Source organism: Mytilus edulis, chromosome 10, assembly GCF_963676685.1.
Source record: "Mytilus edulis chromosome 10, xbMytEdul2.2, whole genome shotgun sequence".
NCBI lineage: Eukaryota > Metazoa > Mollusca > Bivalvia > Mytilida > Mytilidae > Mytilus > Mytilus edulis.
In genome coordinates this window covers 38,802,853-38,823,196 of record NC_092353.1, presented here as the reverse complement: position 1 = coordinate 38,823,196, position 20,344 = coordinate 38,802,853, and the positions used below count along the sequence as shown (strand labels likewise).

The window sequence follows — 20,344 nt, the reverse complement described above, 5'->3', positions numbered from 1 at the left end:
CAGTAAAAGATTCATGACTTATGTAAAATTTAGTCATATTCTAAGCCAGATGTATATTTTAAGTAAAATGTAAAGGGTTTTGTTGGTGGCTCAACGCCTATAAAATATGATTAAAACAGTATTCAGGATACTATATATTTTCTTTTCTTTTGATGTGTTTGGGCTTTTGATTTTGCCATTTGATACAGGACTTTCAGTTGTGAATTTTCCTTAGAGTTCAGTATTTTTTTTTTAATTTTTACGTTTTAATTGTTGTTCAAATCGGGAGAACACGATCTGTAATTTTTCATTCAAAGGAGAAAGAGTGGTGTCAATTAGCCGAACATTTTATTGACAATTCTGCAAAAAGACCATGCAAATGTTTTAGAACAGAGATCATATTTTGAAAAAGTTAAAGCTGTTATCATGTTTCTCACATGTACCTCGTGTTTAAAACCTCTATGACATAGGTTTAATGAAATTAAAAAAAAATGAATGGTATAAAAGATTATTTAAAAAATATTTTGACCATAAACAAGTGTGGACACATATGAGTGTGGATAGTATGGTTGGATGTTTGACAGTGTCTTATGACAAAAGGAGTTCTATGTTTTTCCTATATGGTGTTATTAGTTGTGTTGCACGATGACAAACAATCTGAGCATTAGGAGTGTTGTTTATTTATTATTTAGTATTTATGTTCAAGACGGGCATGGAAGAGACATTAATTGCATTAGTTACCAAATGATTATGATAGAATATGTTCCACATCTTTGATTTTGGATACATTTTGTAGCTAGGAGAGCAACACATAATACATTTTTCTAGGTTCATATTTTCATGTGGTTTTTTTTGTAAATGGGAGATGATATCTAGATTTGAGAACATGATATAAGGAGCCTGTAATTCAGTGGTTGTCGTTTGTTTATGTGTTACATATTCGTTTTCATTTATTTTTTGTACATAAATAAGGCTGTTAGTCTTCCCGTTTAAATTGTTTTACATTGTCATTTCAGGGCCTTTTATAGATGATTATGCGGAATTGGCTTTGCTCATTGTTGATGGCCTTATGGTGACCTGTAGTTGTTAATTTCTGTGTCATTTTGGTCTCTTGTGGAGAATTATCTCATTGGCAATCATACCACATCTTTTTTTATATGTATTTGCTTACTATTTGTATGGTTCTATTTATATTACTTTGTGGAAGATCGTCAGTATCATTAGTAAAAAAAATTGTTAAAAGGTCGAATTGTTCCTCAGATTAGAATACATTTATTGGTTTTTAGTAATGACAATGCCTGACAAGATGCTAGGGGCTAGATGAGATAGGAAGTAAACTTCTGTGCTGATTTTTATCAATTCTTTGATAAAATTTCCTCCAAAGCTGGTCGAAGCAAAAAAAATTAACAAATATGAAAATGATTTCACCAAAAGAACTTTTTTGAGCATGCTTTAAAGACTCAAAACTGCTCCAAAAGTAATCTAATAGAATTTCAAGCATGTCAAGTGGATATTATCAACATCTACTTAATAAGTCTTATATGTCTAAATATCTAAAAAGTTATAGTATTCAAAAGGTATTGCAAAATTATTCTCTTTTCAATTTTGTTTGTTTCATAGATACAAATATAAGTGATACATGTACCACAAATACATGTACAGTATTTGTTGTGGTATGAAAGTGTAGTAATTAACATTTAATGTAATTTAATGTTAATTCACACAAATTTATTAGAAATAAACAATTGAATGAAAAATGTTGAACATGTACAATGAAACATAGTTTTAGAAATCAATTAGGCCAGATAGGCCTTATAATTTTTTTTAAACATAATCAAATGACCATTTACACTCAGGACCAAGTCATCAGTAGGCAGTACAGATGTATTAAAACAACCTAGCATCATATTGCTAGTAGCGGGAGTAGCATTGTCGGGTAAATTTGTTCTTTTTATAAAATTTGGTCAAAGGACATATAATGGTTTGGTTCAAATCGATATATGCTTTTTATCGCCCTATTACTTACATTGAAGAAAGAGGTGATACTACTTTGACAAATCCTTGTACATGAGAGTTGTCTGTCAAATCTTTATTTCACAAAGAATGAATTGCATAACAATGAACTGAGCTCAAAGCAAAGTACTTAAATAATACACTTAGACAAAGAGCTAAATCCAGTGATATACTTTGTACTGGCTGCAGGTTCTTCATGAACATCCATTGACCAAAACCATATCTCAATAAAATGCCATACTACATGGTTGGATCAGAAGTCCTGAAAAAGACATGTTTTTTTTTATCGTATTTTAAGTATGCACAGGTTAAAACTTTCTTGTGGTATAATCATTCAGTATCTAGCAACTATCAATTTGCTTCATGCACAAATTGATATAGGTTGAGCGATCCTCTGTTGGAAATAAGAACACACCTCCTGGCTCCACCTAATTTAAGTCAACTGATGAAGAAACATTCAAAACTATAAAATGTTATCCAAGACTTTTCAGTGTCTATTTACCATTCCCACTGAAACAGTGACATATTTGTACACATATATAAGACCAAAACTGATATTCGGTCTTTACTACATCTTCATTCCCCAAGTCATTTTCAAATTTTCAAAATTTAGCTATATTTAAGCTAACTACTCCTCACACACATGTATAGATTATCAGTTTTTCTACACATGAGTATCGTAAGATATTTGCCAGTGAGCCGCAATGAATATTTTTAACGAGTGAGCCTAGCTAATGAGCTAAAATGAATCAAATTGTGTTCTCAGTCAGAGTTGTTGATATTTTAAGGTATCTTTACAAAGAAAACCTGCAAATCTCAGTGGCAATTCAGCACTTTTCATAAAGGGGTGGCCTCTGACTTTCCAAAGGGCTGCCCACTCCTGTCAAGCTTTGATGATTTCCTATATAATCAACTAAATTTTTCCCACCAATAGGAGGATCTAGGGGGCAGACCCCTCCCCCCCCCCCCCCCCCTTTTCGTTGGAAACATTTTGTTGATTATATAGGGAATCACTGAAGCATGACTGGAGTGGGCCCCACCTTATGAAAAGTTCTGGATCCGCCACTGCCACCCCCTGGGTCATACCTGTCAACCTCTGAAAATGAAAAGTCAGGTCATGACCTGCATTGAGAAAAAAAATCTCAGGTCATAACGCGTACGACATTTTGCGGGCTCAATTGAAGAACAAAAATATGTTTACATATAATTTATATAGTCAATATGTATATGAAACAGTTAGAACATGTATACAAGTTTATTTCAGACTATTGTTATATTCCATAGTAGCAGACTTGGCATTCTTTAAAAGAACTGCACTTGGTTTCAGTTCATAGCAATGCAAATGTGTATTCATTTTACAAGAAAGAAGAGCACACAGTGTATCCTTATTAAGATCAGCCCTAAACTCTGTAGCTATTTTCTTTACTAAAGAAAATGCCCTCTCACTGTCTGCATTGCTGTTTGGCAAAACCAGTAATGTTTTAGCAAGTTTTGACAAAACAAAAAATCTTGGCTTGTTAATAAAAATGTCATGCAACTTGGACATTTCTCCCCAAAATGTACCAATGTCAGTTTCAGGGGAAGTGCAAAGTGGAAGTTCATCTAATGGGGTCAACTGATAGTCACTGAACTCATCTTGTAGCTGTGTTGTCTCTTCATATCGTTACGTAGCTCAGGTAAACAGTCCTACATTTTGACTTTTGGTTACATTGAAAAAGACCGATAAAACCGAAGGTCGTATTACTTCTAAATACCGGAAACAATTCCGGTCAGAAATCCGGGTGAAACGGGTAATGTTAGAAATTCCCGGGACCCGCCGGGTAAAGAAAAACTCCCGGGTGAGAGGTGAAAATAACGGGTGTCACCCGCAAAAAACGGGTGAGTTGACAGGTATGCCCTGGGTCTGTCTATGCATCTGTTTATGGTTCTGCGTAATAGTACCAACACTGTGTTTTTTTTCACCTTCCTTACTTGGCCCTAGACAGTTGCTTATCTGGTCAAGGTTCTATCACTAGCTATTTTAGACTAGAGATTTCATGCGTACAAATTAAACCGGACCTCAAACGCATGTACTACAGACGAAAAGAGACAAATAATTTTATATATAACCTTGAGTTTACTTCGACTACTGATATGCAAACCAAAAAAACAGACACAAAAATATCATAAAATAGCGATTGAAAGATTGATTGCACTTTGAATGTATAGTTCAGACTGAGACACATGTTACATGAGGAGCTGGTTTGTTTACAAATAATAATGTCATGTGATCACTCACTGATGTCACAATTTGCATCGATCTTGCAGTACACTAGACAGTTCGCTCAAACAGTACCCATTATCATGCAACGCAAATGTGATTGGTTATCAAATAATACAGAAATAATGCATGTTTATTTTTAGAAGAAATTAGTTCATCAAAAAGATTAGATTTTCACTTTTGACACGAATAGGTCGGGTTGACATTTCTGTCATCGGGGATAATATTGAGATAAATGGGATTAAACTGACTGTCAAAGATGTCTAGAGAAGCACATCTGGAGAACTTTAACATAAATAAGCCATACTTACCAAAATTACTCTATATTAATAAACCCTATGTCAGTGAAATTTCACAATGATTACGATAAACAATTTTGATACTGACGATGATGCTGGTCACGGTTAAATTGGTGCAAAAAATATTCTTACTCCTATTGCTTTATAATAAAGTTTGTATAGAATTGAATTTGACTGAAGTTCAGCATACAAAAAAACCTGGATATGCAGAAGCATGACAATATATTACTGATAAAGTGTGTATATATTTTTGTTAACGAAGTTGCCTGTATACAGCTGTACTTCACTTGAGCGAAAGGATATCTCTATTTGTGAATCGGTTTATTAACCCTTTGAACCCAGGGTCGAAGTTGAAGATGTTAACATACATTGTATTAACGGAAATTTTTTGGGTTGCTTTTACATCATTGAGGCAACCTATTTTCATTGCGGGGTTTCACATATTTCAAATGGAATTATAGAAAAAATAGAATGTTGTTAGCAGAATTAAAACAGAAAATGATGAACACTTGATTATTTTTAGCAATACATAAATTGGATTGAGGGTCTGTGTATTGACTGTATTCACATTATTTGTAAAACTCTCCTCAATTATTCCTGTGAAGCGTTTGCTTTATATCGAGGCTTGCTATGCTTTACATCGGCACCACAGTGCTTCAACCAATCAGGGAATGTTTATTTGGGGCATTCGACCTATTCTAACTCAGATTTTTGCACATTTTAATCCAAATTATAGAAAAATGGAATATTGTTAGTACATATAAAATAGAAAATGATGAATACTTTTAGTTAAAGATGAATTGGATGGGGGTTCTGTGTATTTACATTATTTGTACAACTCTCCTTACTGATGCCATATTTTGGAATTTCCGTGACCTACATGTAAATGGTTTGCGAAAAATTAATATTTTTATATAGTATAGTAATTAAACTTCAAAAAGTAAATCGGTTCGATTGAAGTATTATACGGCGGCTTCACTGTTGTGCCTTTAAAATACACCTATACTGCACATGTATACAAACTATGCTAGAGGAAAAACAATGATTTTTCAGTGTTATTTTCAACCCTTTTCAGATGCATAAAGCATTATATTTAGGACTTTTTGGAAATGCCCTTAAATTGTATGAAAATCAAGAATAACTGTATTTACCAATTTCATTCACAAATTATTTCTAGAACGGGTTTGTTGTGACGCCTCCGGGTGTGGGAGCTTCTCGCTGCATTGAAGACCCATTGGTGGCCTTCAGCTGTTGTCTCCTCTATGGTCGGGTTGTAATGGGTCTTTCCCGCATAAGCAATTTCACACAGCAAAATATAATGAACATGTTTACTTTTATATAAGTTTCTTTAATAAGGAAGTTTATTAGTAAATTGAGTTGTTTTCGCATCACTTAAGTAATTACATGTAACGAACTAACATAGGTCCAAGTAATGTGCAGTGGCTGATCCAGGGGAGGGTTTTCAGTTGGAACCGCCCCTTTTTTGGGGTGATCAATGCATTTGAATGGGCACATGGTTGGACCCCCCCTTTTCACAAAATGGCTGGATCCGCCACTGATGTGTTTCAGTTTAGATTTGAGTAACTGAGACAGATCCAACCATTTTTTAAAAGGGGGGCCTCACCCAGGATAAGCAGAGGCGGATTTAGTAATTTTTCAAAAAGGGGGACCTAATGTAAATTGAGTTTTTTCGCATCACTCACTAAATAACATAGGTCCGAGTAGTGTGCAGTGGCGGATCCAGCAGGAGGGTTCCCGGTTGGAATCGCCCCTTTTGTGGGGTGATCAATGCATTTGAAAGGGGACATGGTTGGACCCCCCTTTCAAAATGGCTAGATCTGCCATTAATGTGTTTCGGTTCTGACTTGACTAGCTGAGACAGATCCAGCCATTTTTAAAAGGGGATCCTAACCCAGGATAAAGGGTCAGTTCCAACTGATATCCCTATCCAAATGAATTGATCGTCAACAAAAAAGGGAGGTTCAACCTCCGGAATCCCCCCTCCCCTAGATCCGCCACTGACCAGAGACTTAAGAGGCCCCTCATGGGGGGGTCCTAGTAATCACATATATAATCACCATTTTTTTGCCAATATAATCACATAATCATTAAATATTTGCTTATCTTTAGTAATCAAATAATCATAAACTATAAAAATACAGTCCTAGGTAATCAAATAATCATGAAATATTTGGCTTAATAATCAAATAATCATTAAAAAAACGGCCAAGTAATCACATAATCAAAAACCCCATGAGGGCCCTCACTTAATGTGTACAAACCTGACGTAAAATTATGTACTATTGAATAATAAATAATATCACATTACCTCCAAAAATCACATGTTTCAATAATCCAAAAACGATGTTTATGTAAGAAGTTCCCGCGCAAATGTCATGTGTTACCGAAACGGGAAACACACAAAAGAATTGTAGGTGCATGTTGTCATTCGCATTCCGATTAATTTACACAGTTCAATAAAATATATATGTTAACATTATCTATATTGGTTTTGAATTTAGTTACTAGATCAGAAAAATGATTTGTTTCTCGCAGACAACACAAAATAATATACATATTAACTCGACACTTAATCTAAACATCCCTACAACAAAATGGGACGACCAAACAGATTTCCTAATTTTGATAAAGGTGAAATATGTAGAATAAGAATTGTGCACTCTGGAATTAGATCATAAATAAAGCCCTATATAGAGTGTAAAAAAAAAAAAAATAATGTATGAAATCATTGTTTATTACATCTGCTTGCATAATAATATTGAAGTTGAAACTAACAACGATCACGTGCATCCTGTCAACCCCTGAAAAACATAATATTGTCTTCTTGACTACTTCCGCAAACCGTGGTCTGGTAAAATGATATATTGATATAGTGTATGTTAATAAAGTATCGATAATTAAAAGACAAGCATGATCGAATGAATAGACCACTTTCACGTTTCACATAGTTTCGTCTGCAAATCTATTAAATACCAACCAGAAAAATAGATTCAGTTCTTGAGTCTTATTTTTTCTTACTTTTGTTTCATCTTGTTTAATTGAGAAGAGTATCAGTTCTCGATCACTCTCGGTACGCATTATAGGCGTAGCGAAAATAACCGAGTAGTTACGATTGGAATTTGTAAAGTAAAGTTTGAGAAGTAAAGATGAACGACTATTGTGTTAGACTCCCTAGGATTGCAAAAACAGAAGTATTTTTTAGGTATCGTAGCTATTTGCAGGATGTTACTCGTCTATATAAGAAAAGACCAATACGAAGTATATGCAGAAATATCTATCAGGTACTAACATAACAGTAAACAGCATTAATTTACTGTTTACAAAACTTTGAATTAATCGAAAAACTAAGGATTTTTCTTATCCCAGGAATAGATTACCTTAGCCGAATTTGGCACATTTTCTTGGAATTTTGGATCCTCAATGCTCTTCAACTTCGTACTTGTTCGGCTTGATAAATATTTTGATATGAGCGTCACTGATGAGTCTTATGTAGACGAAACGCGCGTCTGGCGTACTAAATTATAATCCTGGTACCCTTGATAACTATTGAACTACAAGATTACTTCGTGGTAATACTATGCATACATCGAACCTAATTTTCAAATTGATATTAAACATGTATGATATGTCTGCAACACTCACATGTACAGTTTAAAATAATTCTGTGGGTTATGTTAAGCAGCGAGTCAGTTATCCTTCTTGATCTCGCACAACATTATCAATATCATGTGGTGATTTGTCCGTGTTTGGTTAAAGTATGTAAACTGTGTAGAACAAAAACCCAACATATATTGTTAATCATTTTTCTCAAGTTGATGTAAGTTATTACAGCTCTTTGATTTACTATAACTACTTGCTACTTGAAAATAACTAACTTTCTATAGCCAAATATGAATAATAACTCCGAAAGAGATAATTCACGAAGAATGCATTCTTCACTATGGTAATATTGGCTGATTTCTTTATAAATTATTTCCATTCATTTGGAGTCTATTTGCATTTTATATAATGACACTTGTTTACATGAAAATGAAAATAAGTGTCTTCGTTTTAATGTGACAAAAAAAACCGGACCCGGTATTCCTGGAGTCGATTTCACAAACAAACTTTTGAATAAGATTGATCGTAAGTATACTGAATTGTTCATGACTTACGTTCAATCTTAGTCTTAAGTAGTTTTGTGAAACCGATTCCTGTCAAGTTACGAATCCATGGTGTGTAACTCTCCGTTGGCGGATAAAAAAAAAAAAAAAAAAAATCATCGTGTAAATGTTTTTTCAATATATTTTCAAATGTTAGGAAGTACGCCCCCGGTCGAAAAATGAAATAGAACCAAACAGTACACACTTTTATAAACTACAATTAACAAACATAACTTAACACAAAGGGCAAAATCGACAGTAGCACAAAAAACCTATTTGGGAGGGGGGAAACGCACAAACGTACCACACATTTCATAGTTGTTTACCTTTATTTAAAGATTTGGGGCTAGAAATCTGCTCTGCAGGACCCGGTAGATCTTTTTAAAAATATTCCATAAGTTTTCGAGTTTTATGAGAAAAAAATAATTTAATACTTCAATCAATTGTGAAGCTGTAAGTAAATTAAAAGTTGAGGCAAACGCGAACAAACCCATAAGGAACATTACGGATTACGATATAAAAATGAAACTCCTAAACAGACTAATCATTCAGTAGTAGTTTCTCAAAAATACTTAAGACTTAGATTGAACGTAAGTCATGAACAATTCAGCACACTTACGATCAATCTTAGTCGTGAGTATTTTTTTGGTAAAATCGACTCCAGAGCATTAGATAGAATATATTCCACAACTTCTAATTTGACGAAAACCCTTTAACTTTCACAGTGCTTGAGATCATGGTTCATTTATTGGTTAGTTGTAATATAATCAGTTTTATTAAATCTAATTGCAATATATACAATTTATCAACTACCAACAATTGAAAACCTTTGTTCAGTTCTATAAACAGTTAAAATTTAATGAGCTAAGTAGATCATAAAAAGTATCTAATATCTGGATTACCACGACTGAAATGGTGGTAGGTTGTCTGTATGAATGCATAAAATAGAACCACTGTCTTTATAAGATGCCCAACAAAATATCTTCTTTGTTGTCAGTGTAGTTCCAGCAAGAATGCCACATTCGTTAACTAAATAATAAAGTTCAGACTTTGATAATTTTATATCAAGTGTCACACTTCTGTCGTATAAGCTTAGGGTCTTTTTTGGATTAACGCATCCATATTCCTGACCTGACTGAACTTTGACGATAAATTTTCTTGTACTGAGTGGATTTGGTTTAGGTCCTTCCTTTATTCCCTTTAATGACGGATCAAAACCCCTTATAGTAACATAGCCAGGTTGCACAACAGGTTTTGTGTCTTTCATTTTGATTTGTATAGTGTATTCTTTATGTAAGAGTTTGCACATGTGTTTATGTTTTTTCCAATGCTTTTTCTGACATTCTCTTGAACAGTATGTAGCTGTTCCACATTTACTACATTTTTTAAGCTGAAAGGATGAACGGTAACAAGAGCAGCATGATTGGATTATTTGAACTGCTTTTTTGGGGTGTTGGACTCCAGTGTTATTGTTTCTTCTAATATTTCGGTTAGTGATAATTGGGGGTCTTGAATACTCTAACCGTTCCTCTGCAAATTCTATATTGGCCAACATGGTTTCAATCTCAGTCTTTACGTTGTCTTTCAAACCCATTTCCGAAGAATTTATAGCAAAAATGTCTGGCCCAGTATGATCTCGTATGGTGTTTCCATCAATAATAACAGAAGCTGAATAGTTTGTTCCAATTCGTATTCCACCACATTTGTTTTCAAAAATATCATTTCCTACTATATACACCGATGATCTTGATTTAATCATCATTCCCCAAAGCCAGTTATCTATAATCTTATTTCCAGAAACTTCGTAAGTACCACCATCCAATGACATGCCAGATAATCCGTTCTGAATGATAGTGTTCTTGGTGATAATTGCTTGAGATGTGTCTTCCGACTTCATTTCAAGCATATGACCACTATCCGAATTTAACATTCCACCACAAAATATTCCTTCATGTCCATTGCCTTGAATAAGATTTCTACTTATTAATGCATAACCTCTTGGTGCAATTGCAATTCCATGAAACTGATTATCAATAATAACATTGTCTTCGACCTTCACCATTCCACCATTTCTTGCTTCAACTCCCATTTGCCTCATATTTTGTATTGTACAATGTCGTATTTCCAGACAAGCGTTATTTCCGTCAGCTAATACTCCCCCACCGCCACATCTATCCAGGACACAGTTTTGAACAATCAATTTACCTCCAGAGCCAACCCATATCCCTGGTGAACCGACCTGACCAGTGGCAAAATTGGCAAAACCTTGATTTTTCCCTTCTCTGTTACATTCTCCTGTATTTGTTACACACCCTGAGCCACCATTACACTTAGGAAAGTCATCACATCCTTTCGGTCCATTCGATATTTTACACCTATAAAATGTTGCAATTGCATTGGAGAGGACTCCTATTTGGGCACTTCCTGTCACAAATGACACATTTTCAAAATGAATATGTATTTGTTTTTCACGCTGAAATAATATAGTAAAGGAAGAATCAGGCTGTCTTGTTATGAGAAGGTAATATTGCAGGTAAATTTCAACATTGTCTTCTATTCCTATGATCTGAATACTTTGTGTTGTAACGACAGAATCTAAAATCCTGTAACAGCCGCTCTTTAACAACAAAGTAGTGTTTGGACGTTGTTCTAATGACGATATTTCCAAACCAAGATCATCTGACTTTTGAATGATCTTGAAAACAACAAGAGGGTAATATATTTTCATTTTGTATTCTAGTAAACATTCATCATTTAGTTCAGCGGCAATACATGCCGAAGCGAGACCTACTTTTTCAAATTCAGCAGGCAAGTCACCGTTTCTCACTAAGTTTGCCATAGCATAAGCTTTCCAACAATGTGCTTTCCATTGTGTAGGAGCAAGAATAATACATTTTTCTGCATCTTTCAATGCATTTTCATAATCGTTAATTTTGAGGTACATTAAACTTCGATTGGAAAATAACCTGACATCGACTAGGTCATCTTTAGAAAATCTTATACCTTCAGTGTAATACTGAATTGCATCATGATATCTATTATCCTTGAATGCTTCGTTCCCCTTCATCATCAACATTTCTGTTTCATCTGTTAACAAACTTTCTCTCTTTTCAGACTGTAATGACAAAACTGCTGACAAACAATCCTGAATAACAGATCTTTCATTCTCCAGCAGAGGGATCTTGACTGAAGTAAATTCTGTACATAAATCTTGTGGAATCTCGATAGCGGTCATAATATTTAATAGTTGCTCTTGATCTGCTAGGGCTTCATCTTGGCGTTGATGTACACTATGAAATACCGCTGTTGTATGAAAAAGACGCGCAATTTCAATGTTCAAATACAATGAAAAGTCTATCTTTTTGTCCCTGGTGAAATTCAGTATATGGCTTTTTAAAGTATTTGAATTTAAAGCTATTTTACTCCATAGATAGAGAGATCCCCTTTCCGAGGCGTCGCCTTTGTCAATACATAATGCTTTATATGGGGACAATGCAGATTCGAGTGCTTTGTTGATCATTCTAGCGGCAAAATGTAAAATTCTTCTGACATGATTTAAATCTTGAATGGTATCTCTGATGACTTCTTGTACAAGTCTGTGAACCGACAATGCATCTTCTCGATATTGCTGGAAAAGCGAAAACCTTGTTAGTATTTCTGTGACTTGTTTGACTCCAAATGTATCTTGCAGTGCTTCGCAAATTTCTTCGTCTTCTACTGAAGGTGAACCATTATTGATAATTTGAACCGGTATATCGTCAGGAAATAAAAAAGACGCGATTTCCATAATTTTAACAGCAGTTGTTCCTAGACCTTCCTCCTCAGATTGTTTTTGAATATACTCAATGTTTAACTGCCACGTAGTTCTTACAGCTAGCCTTGCTTTTCCAATGTGTTGGCTTGTCTTAACGTGTATAGCATTCAATAACTTCTGTCGGAGTTTAGTAAATTTATCCATATATTGAATAAATGTACATTTTTTGGTCTTAATGTATGCTCCAGCTTGTTCGAGTGCAAGAGGCAAACCCCCGAGTTCTTCAATGAGTTCAAGGATTGTTTCATTCTCATCATTCTTATTTCTACACGTTCGTGTTTTCATAAAAATCAACCCTTCTTCTTTCGTCAGTACGTCTAAGTAAAGGCAATTGCATTCATCTATCTGTAAGGATTCCTCTACTTGCTGTGGCTCTCTTCTTGATGTTATGAGTATATGCCCGTATGTGTTTCTCTTCCATGATCCAAGCAATAGCTCTTTTGTATTGCCTAAAAGCTCATCAGCATCGGCATTGTCTACAACTAGAAGCCATTGTGTTTGTAAAGAAGCTATCCATTTTAGGGTTCGAAAAAGTGTTTCTTTTGCAGTTTTGCCTATTGTATTAATATCAATTGCGAGATTTGATATTGATGTTTCTAACGTTTCAGTTGACTCTGCGGACACCCAAAACACACCACCTGGGTAAAATGTTTGAAATTGCCAAGAATATTCTATTGCTACTGTTGTCTTACCACATCCTCCCAATCCACACACCACATATGTATACTGTTCCCCTTTTCTTTTCAAGAAATTTTCTTGAATGGATCCTATCTCACGTGTACGACCAACAAAGAATTTAATGCGGTCGGGTGGATAAAAATAAACTTTCCCTTCTGGTCTGACGCTTGAAGTGTACTTGAGGTTTTCGATTTCTTCTTTAATCTCAGATATATTCTCATTAGTGCTGTTTTGATTTTCTGTCAAAGAGTAGACATTTTCTTTCATTTCCTTTGTTTGTGTATTCAAGTTTTCAATCCCATCTAGTGCCTTTTGTAAAGTTTTACTAGAATTTTCAATCTTCTTGATATTTTGTTCTTGAATATTTGTTATACAAGCAGTTTTTTCAGTTAATCCTGAAATATCTTCTTGAGCTTTGGCAATAGTGTTCGAACATATTTGTTGACTACTTTCAATTTGCTGAAAGCGCAGAGTGAAAGTGCTTAATTCATCTTGTATTGTGAGCAACTGAATTTCTACTTTTTGAAAGTTTTTATCTGTTTCATCTATAGCCTTCAGGACATACTTGGCGAGTGCCTTAGTATGTTTTGTAATTTCCTCCAATAAATCAAGTCCTATTGTGTTCCCTTGTAAAAACTGGATACCTAGAGTAAAGAAAAATATAAATACCAGATTTATGCAATTGTATTGTGTCAGTACGTATACCTTACAATTTGGCTTTCAAAGTAAAAGATACGAATACTATTATAATAACTCGTGCATCCTTTGTAATGCATAAACGATGATAGAATGACAAATATGTAATAACCTAATCCAAAGACAACATGGACAATAACGCCCATGTATTGTCCATCTGGAACTTTTGGTTGGCCTATAGAAATGAACCGATTGTTATTCCAAAAAAAAAAAAAAAAATGAGAGCATTTCGGAATTGATTATATATTATTTGTGATTTCTTTTCTGTAAACATCTTTATTATTTTGAACGAAACAGAAGACAAAATGCAAAATATGTTTAGACCTGCCCTATGTTTGAGTCTATATTCCTTGAGCGTTGTAAGTAATTACACAACAAAGGGTATTCTGAGTACAACACATCTAGGCAACACGAAAAGTTTAAATGCAGAGAGGGACGAACATATTCATAAATCACAAGTGTCAACACTAGTTAACACTAGACGTTGAAATGCCATAAATCGATTAAGCAGGACCCCACAAGAATGTGTCCAAAGTACACGGATGCCCCACTCGCACTATCATTTTTTATGTTAAGTGGACCGTGGAATTAGGGGTCAAAACTCTAATTTGGCATTACAATTAGAAAGATTATATCTTAAGTTTTAAGTTGATTGGACTTCAACTTCATCAAAAACTACCTTGATCAAAACTTTAACCTGAAACGAGACAGACGGACGAACAAACGAACGAACGAACAGACGAACGAACACACAGACGAACGAACAGACGGACGCACGGACCAGAAAACATAATGCCCCTCTACTATCGTAGGTGGGGCATAACAAAAAACTGAAAAAATCACATGCACCAACAAGGGAGCTACAACCTGATGAAAAAGTATGTTGCAATCTTCATCCTTATTTGTTATCAAATAGTCCGATTCGGTGTATGTTGGCCTTTGTTTTTGTAGTTCAGCGTTTCTATTGTTTCATTGTTTTAACTTAAAGCTGATGTGTTTCCGTCGGTTTTAGTTTGTAACCCGAATTTTGTTTTCGCTTATATAATCGATTAATGACTATTGAACAGCGGTACTGTATACGTACTTTTTTTTAGTTTAAGAGATGTGTCTATAAAAGTCGTATACACCGAAATATTAAAATTAAACAATTAGAATCAAGCTTGACATGGGGTGGTCATTTCTGCTCTCCCAAACCAATATAAAATGTGGACATTTGACAATTAACAAAGGTTCTGCAATACATACTAGTTGCCAAAGTCGAGAAATATTAAAATTAAACAATTAGAATCAAGCTTGACCTCGGGTGGTCATTTCTGCTCTCCCAAACCAATATAAAATGTGGACATTTGACAATTAACAAAGGTTCTGCAATACATACTAGTTGCCAAAGTCGAGAAATATTAAAATTAAACAATTAGAATCAAGCTTGACCTCGGGTGGTCATTTCTGCTCTCCCAAACCAATATAAAATGTGAACATTTGACAATTAACAAAGGTTCTGCAATACATACTAGTTGCCAAAGTCGAGAAATATTAAAATTAAACAATTAGAATCAAGCTTGACCTCGGGTGGTCATTTCTGCTCTCCCAAACCAATATAAAATGTGGACATTTGACAATTAACAAAGGTTCTGCAATACATACTAGTTGCCAAAGTCGAGAAATATATAATAACATTTGACAATTAACAAAGGTTCTGCAATACATACTAGTTGCCAAAGTCGAGAAATATTAAAATTAAACAATTAGAATCAAGCTTGACCTCGGGTGGTCATTTCTGCTCTCCCAAACCAATATAAAATGTGGACATTTGACAATTAACAAAGGTTCTGCAATACATACTAGTTGCCAAAGTCGAGAAATATTAAAATTAAACAATTAGAATCAAGCTTGACCTCGGGTGGTCATTTCTGCTCTCCCAAACCAATATAAAATGTGGACATTTGACAATTAACAAAGGTTCTGCAATACATACTAGTTGCCAAAGTCGAGAAATATTAAAATTAAACAATTAGAATCAAGCTTGACCTCGGGTGGTCATTTCTGCTCTCCCAAACCAATATAAAATGTGGACATTTGACAATTAACAAAGGTTCTGCAATACATACTAGTTGCCAAAGTCGAGAAATATTAAAATTAAACAATTAGAATCAAGCTTGACCTCGGGTGGTCATTTCTGCTCTCCCAAACCAATATAAAATGTGGACATTTGACAATTAACAAAGGTTCTGCAATACATACTAGTTGCCAAAGTCGAGAAATATTAAAATTAAACAATTAGAATCAAGCTTGACCTCGGGTGGTCATTTCTGCTCTCCCAAACCAATATAAAATGTGGACATTTGACAATTAACAAAGGTTCTGCAATACATACTAGTTGCCAATGTCGAGAAATATTAAAATTAAACAATTAGAATCAAGCTTGACCTCGGGTGGTCATTTCTGCTCTCCCAAACCAATATAAAATGTGGACATTTGACAATTAACAAAGGTTCTGCAATACATACTAGTTGCCAATGTCGAGAAATATTAAAATTAAACAATTAGAATCAAGCTTGACCTCGGGTGGTCATTTCTGCTCTCCCAAACCAATATAAAATGTGGACATTTGACAATTAACAAAGGTTCTGCAATACATACTAGTTGCCAATGTCGAGAAATATTAAAATTAAACAATTAGAATCAAGCTTGACCTCGGGTGGTCATTTCTGCTCTCCCAAACCAATATAAAATGTGGACATTTGACAATTAACAAAGGTTCTGCAATACATACTAGTTGCCAAAGTCGAGAAATATTAAAATTAAACAATTAGAATCAAGCTTGACCTCGGGTGGTCATTTCTGCTCTCCCAAACCAATATAAAATGTGGACATTTGACAATTAACAAAGGTTCTGCAATACATACTAGTTGCCAATGTCGAGAAATATTAAAATTAAACAATTAGAATCAAGCTTGACCTCGGGTGGTCATTTCTGCTCTCCCAAACCAATATAAAATGTGGACATTTGACAATTAACAAAGGTTCTGCAATACCTACTAGTTGCCAAAGTCGAGAAATATTAAAATTAAACAATTAGAATCAAGCTTGACCTCGGGTGGTCATTTCTGCTCTCCCAAACCAATATAAAATGTGGACATTTGACAATTAACAAAGGTTCTGCAATACATACTAGTTGCCAAAGTCGAGAAATATTAAAATTAAACAATTAGAATCAAGCTTGACCTCGGGTGGTCATTTCTGCTCTCCCAAACCAATATAAAATGTGGACATTTGACAATTAACAAAGGTTCTGCAATACATACTAGTTGCCAATGTCGAGAAATATTAAAATTAAACAATTAGAATCAAGCTTGACCTCGGGTGGTCATTTCTGCTCTCCCAAACCAATATAAAATGTGGACATTTGACAATTAACAAAGGTTCTGCAATACATACTAGTTGCCAAAGTCGAGAAATATTAAAATTAAACAATTAGAATCAAGCTTGACCTCGGGTGGTCATTTCTGCTCTCCCAAACCAATATAAAATGTGGACATTTGACAATTAACAAAGGTTCTGCAATACATACTAGTTGCCAAAGTCGAGAAATATTAAAATTAAACAATTAGAATCAAGCTTGACCTCGGGTGGTCATTTCTGCTCTCCCAAACCAATATAAAATGTGGACATTTGACAATTAACAAAGGTTCTGCAATACATACTAGTTGCCAAAGTCGAGAAATATTAAAATTAAACAATTAGAATCAAGCTTGACATGGGGTGGTCATTTCTGCTCTCCCAAACCAATATAAAATGTGGACATTTGACAATTAACAAAGGTTCTGCAATACATACTAGTTGCCAAAGTCGAGAAATATTAAAATTAAACAATTAGAATCAAGCTTGACCTCGGGTGGTCATTTCTGCTCTCCCAAACCAATATAAAATGTGGACATTTGACAATTAACAAAGGTTCTGCAATACATACTAGTTGCCAAAGTCGAAAAATATTAAAATTAAACAATTAGAATCAAGCTTGACCTCGGGTGGTCATTTCTGCTCTCCCAAACCAATATAAAATGTGGACATTTGACAATTAACAAAGGTTCTGCAATACATACTAGTTGCCAAAGTCGAGAAATATTAAAATTAAACAATTAGAATCAAGCTTGACCTCGGGTGGTCATTTCTGCTCTCCCAAACCAATATAAAATGTGGACATTTGACAATTAACAAAGGTTCTGCAATACATACTAGTTGCCAATGTCGGGTAATTTTGCCATAGGAAAGAAGATATGGATCTGATGAAAACTAGAAGATAAAACCTCAAAACTTAAAACTTAGATTACCGTTTGATTCCCAGATCTGCAGTTCTCCTAATATGCTATTTTCATCTATAGCTGACAATTTTAGATTCTTTATCAATTGATGCATCATTTGGAAAGACGAAAGATATTTTATCGAGTCCCATTCTTTAAAATCACAATGCGCCCAAGGATTTCTTATATCTGATCGTATCTGCAAATAAAGTAAATTACATGTCACGCAATGATTCGCTTTCAATCATGTTTACATTTATACTGAACATTTTTTTTAATAGATTTTACGAGTTCATGATACGATTAAAAGTGGATAGTATATTTTCTAAGTTGAAATTTCTCAGTTTTATTTTGGAAATGAGTAATGCAAATTTAGAACTTAGTCCATCTTAATGAATTTACAGTCGAACACAACTTATATAAATTACTAACAGATTTTCGAAATGTACACAGTTTTCTCGAATAAAACAATTATTTGTTTTATGATAAAGGGCATCTGGTACCGTTTCAAACTCTGATGCCCTGTTGTCACTTCCCAATTCATTTGTACAAGTTTTCTGGTCAAAGTTTTTGATGATAGTTCGTTGCAACCCTCAAATGTTTAACGGATTCGAACAGAATAGAATCTTATCATATTTTCTTGAAATTTTGATATACTTGGACCTTAGATATTGATATGTAGTGTAGTTCACAAATAATGCAAGTCCGGATTGAGTTATAGTCTCTAGTTATGTATGTTTATTTGCTTTTTATTAATCTCTTTATTTGTCTATGAGCAATTATAGTTTTTGTTCGAATGAATCTTGACGTGATTCAGTGTTTGAGCTTATCCTAGCTATAACACAATGTTTCTTAGGAATTGCTCGCGCCAAGTCACGAATATTGCGGTATATTTTTACCCGATTCGTTGGTTGATAGCGTTTGATTTTGTCAGTTTTATTGACTTCCTTCTTTCAATTGCTAGTTTAATCAAAGTTGCTAGACCATGACCTAGGGACCAGAAACTGGCGTCAAAGTTATATGTCCTGCTAGTAATGCAACTTTACAATGAATATCAATGATATATCACAAAAGTGGTTCCTATCAAACTAAATGAAACATATAACTGCATAATTGTTGACGCCAATACCGTCGCCAGAATATCAATGCCTATGTCTTGCTTTCCGCGAGTTATATTAATATCTGAGATTCTGTATTCAAGCAATAATTAAACTCTACAAGTTTAAGAAACAAATATAAATATATCAATGAACAAGGAAGATAGCACAAAATTGAACGTGAAAATAGAATCATCACATTTTGCAATTTAAAACGTCCAAATACACTTAAATTTTGATATCTTATGACCTGTAGACAATAGTCAATGCTTGCACCAACATTGTAAGTGAAGGATTGTGTAATCCGGGCACACATCCGTCTCTTAGATGTTTATTTGTTTCTTATATTGTGTTTTCCCTACCATTCCATTGTTTAAGCATAGTTTATCAACATGTAGTTGCCGATGATCTCAAGAGGTGAGTTGCCAAGTTAAAATGTCATAACTTTCATTGGCACTCTGGTTGAACAAGTGTTACTGGTAACGTCTTACTGTTTGTAGAGTAAGACTTTTGTTGGCATACTTGTTTTGTTTGTATAAACGTTTGCTCAAGCATTGTAAATAAGACTGTCATCTGCAATTAATAGTATATTGTGCTGAGGTAAATCTTACGAACATTGTCTTTTAATGTTTACGTGTAGAATTTGGTGTTCCTAACCTCCAGAATAACATCCAATCAAATTTAAGTAAAATTGATACAGGTTTATTTATTTTATATTGATTGCAGATGTCAATCTAAATTACAAAGCAAGCCAAGCAAACCTTTAAACTACAAGAATTTGGAAAGTACAAACTGAAGCACAATAAAGATAGTTACCACAAAATTGTATGTTTTGTAGGGAAACAAATAATTTTTGGCGGGTAAAATGCTCCTGAATAGCTAGGAAGGAAAAATTTGAGCAAATGTAAAAACACTTTGTATATTTGATGCGTCAGTCTTTCGGGATCAACAGATCATACAAAATAGTAACGCTCTATGGCATTCAACAGCAGTAATGAAAAATTTAAAAACATCTAGGAAACCGATTAATAAATAATACATGGG

The 20,344-nt window shown here is 34.3% G+C and overlaps 1 protein-coding gene across 2 annotated transcripts in view; it reads right to left on the bottom strand.

Moving 5' to 3' along the window:
• Positions 1-9,470: 9,470 nt before the first annotated feature.
• LOC139491124 (uncharacterized) overlaps positions 9,471-20,344 on the bottom strand; it is a 25,323-nt gene continuing 14,449 nt past the window's right edge. For both annotated transcript variants that reach the window (XM_071278532.1, XM_071278531.1), the window contains exons 4-5: positions 18,234-18,402; positions 9,471-13,850 (exon numbers count right to left, since the gene is read on the bottom strand). In XM_071278532.1, coding sequence (XP_071134633.1) covers positions 9,613-13,850; positions 18,234-18,402 — 4,407 coding nt within the window. In that variant the 3' untranslated portion in view covers positions 9,471-9,612. The remainder of the gene's footprint in view (positions 13,851-18,233; positions 18,403-20,344) is intronic.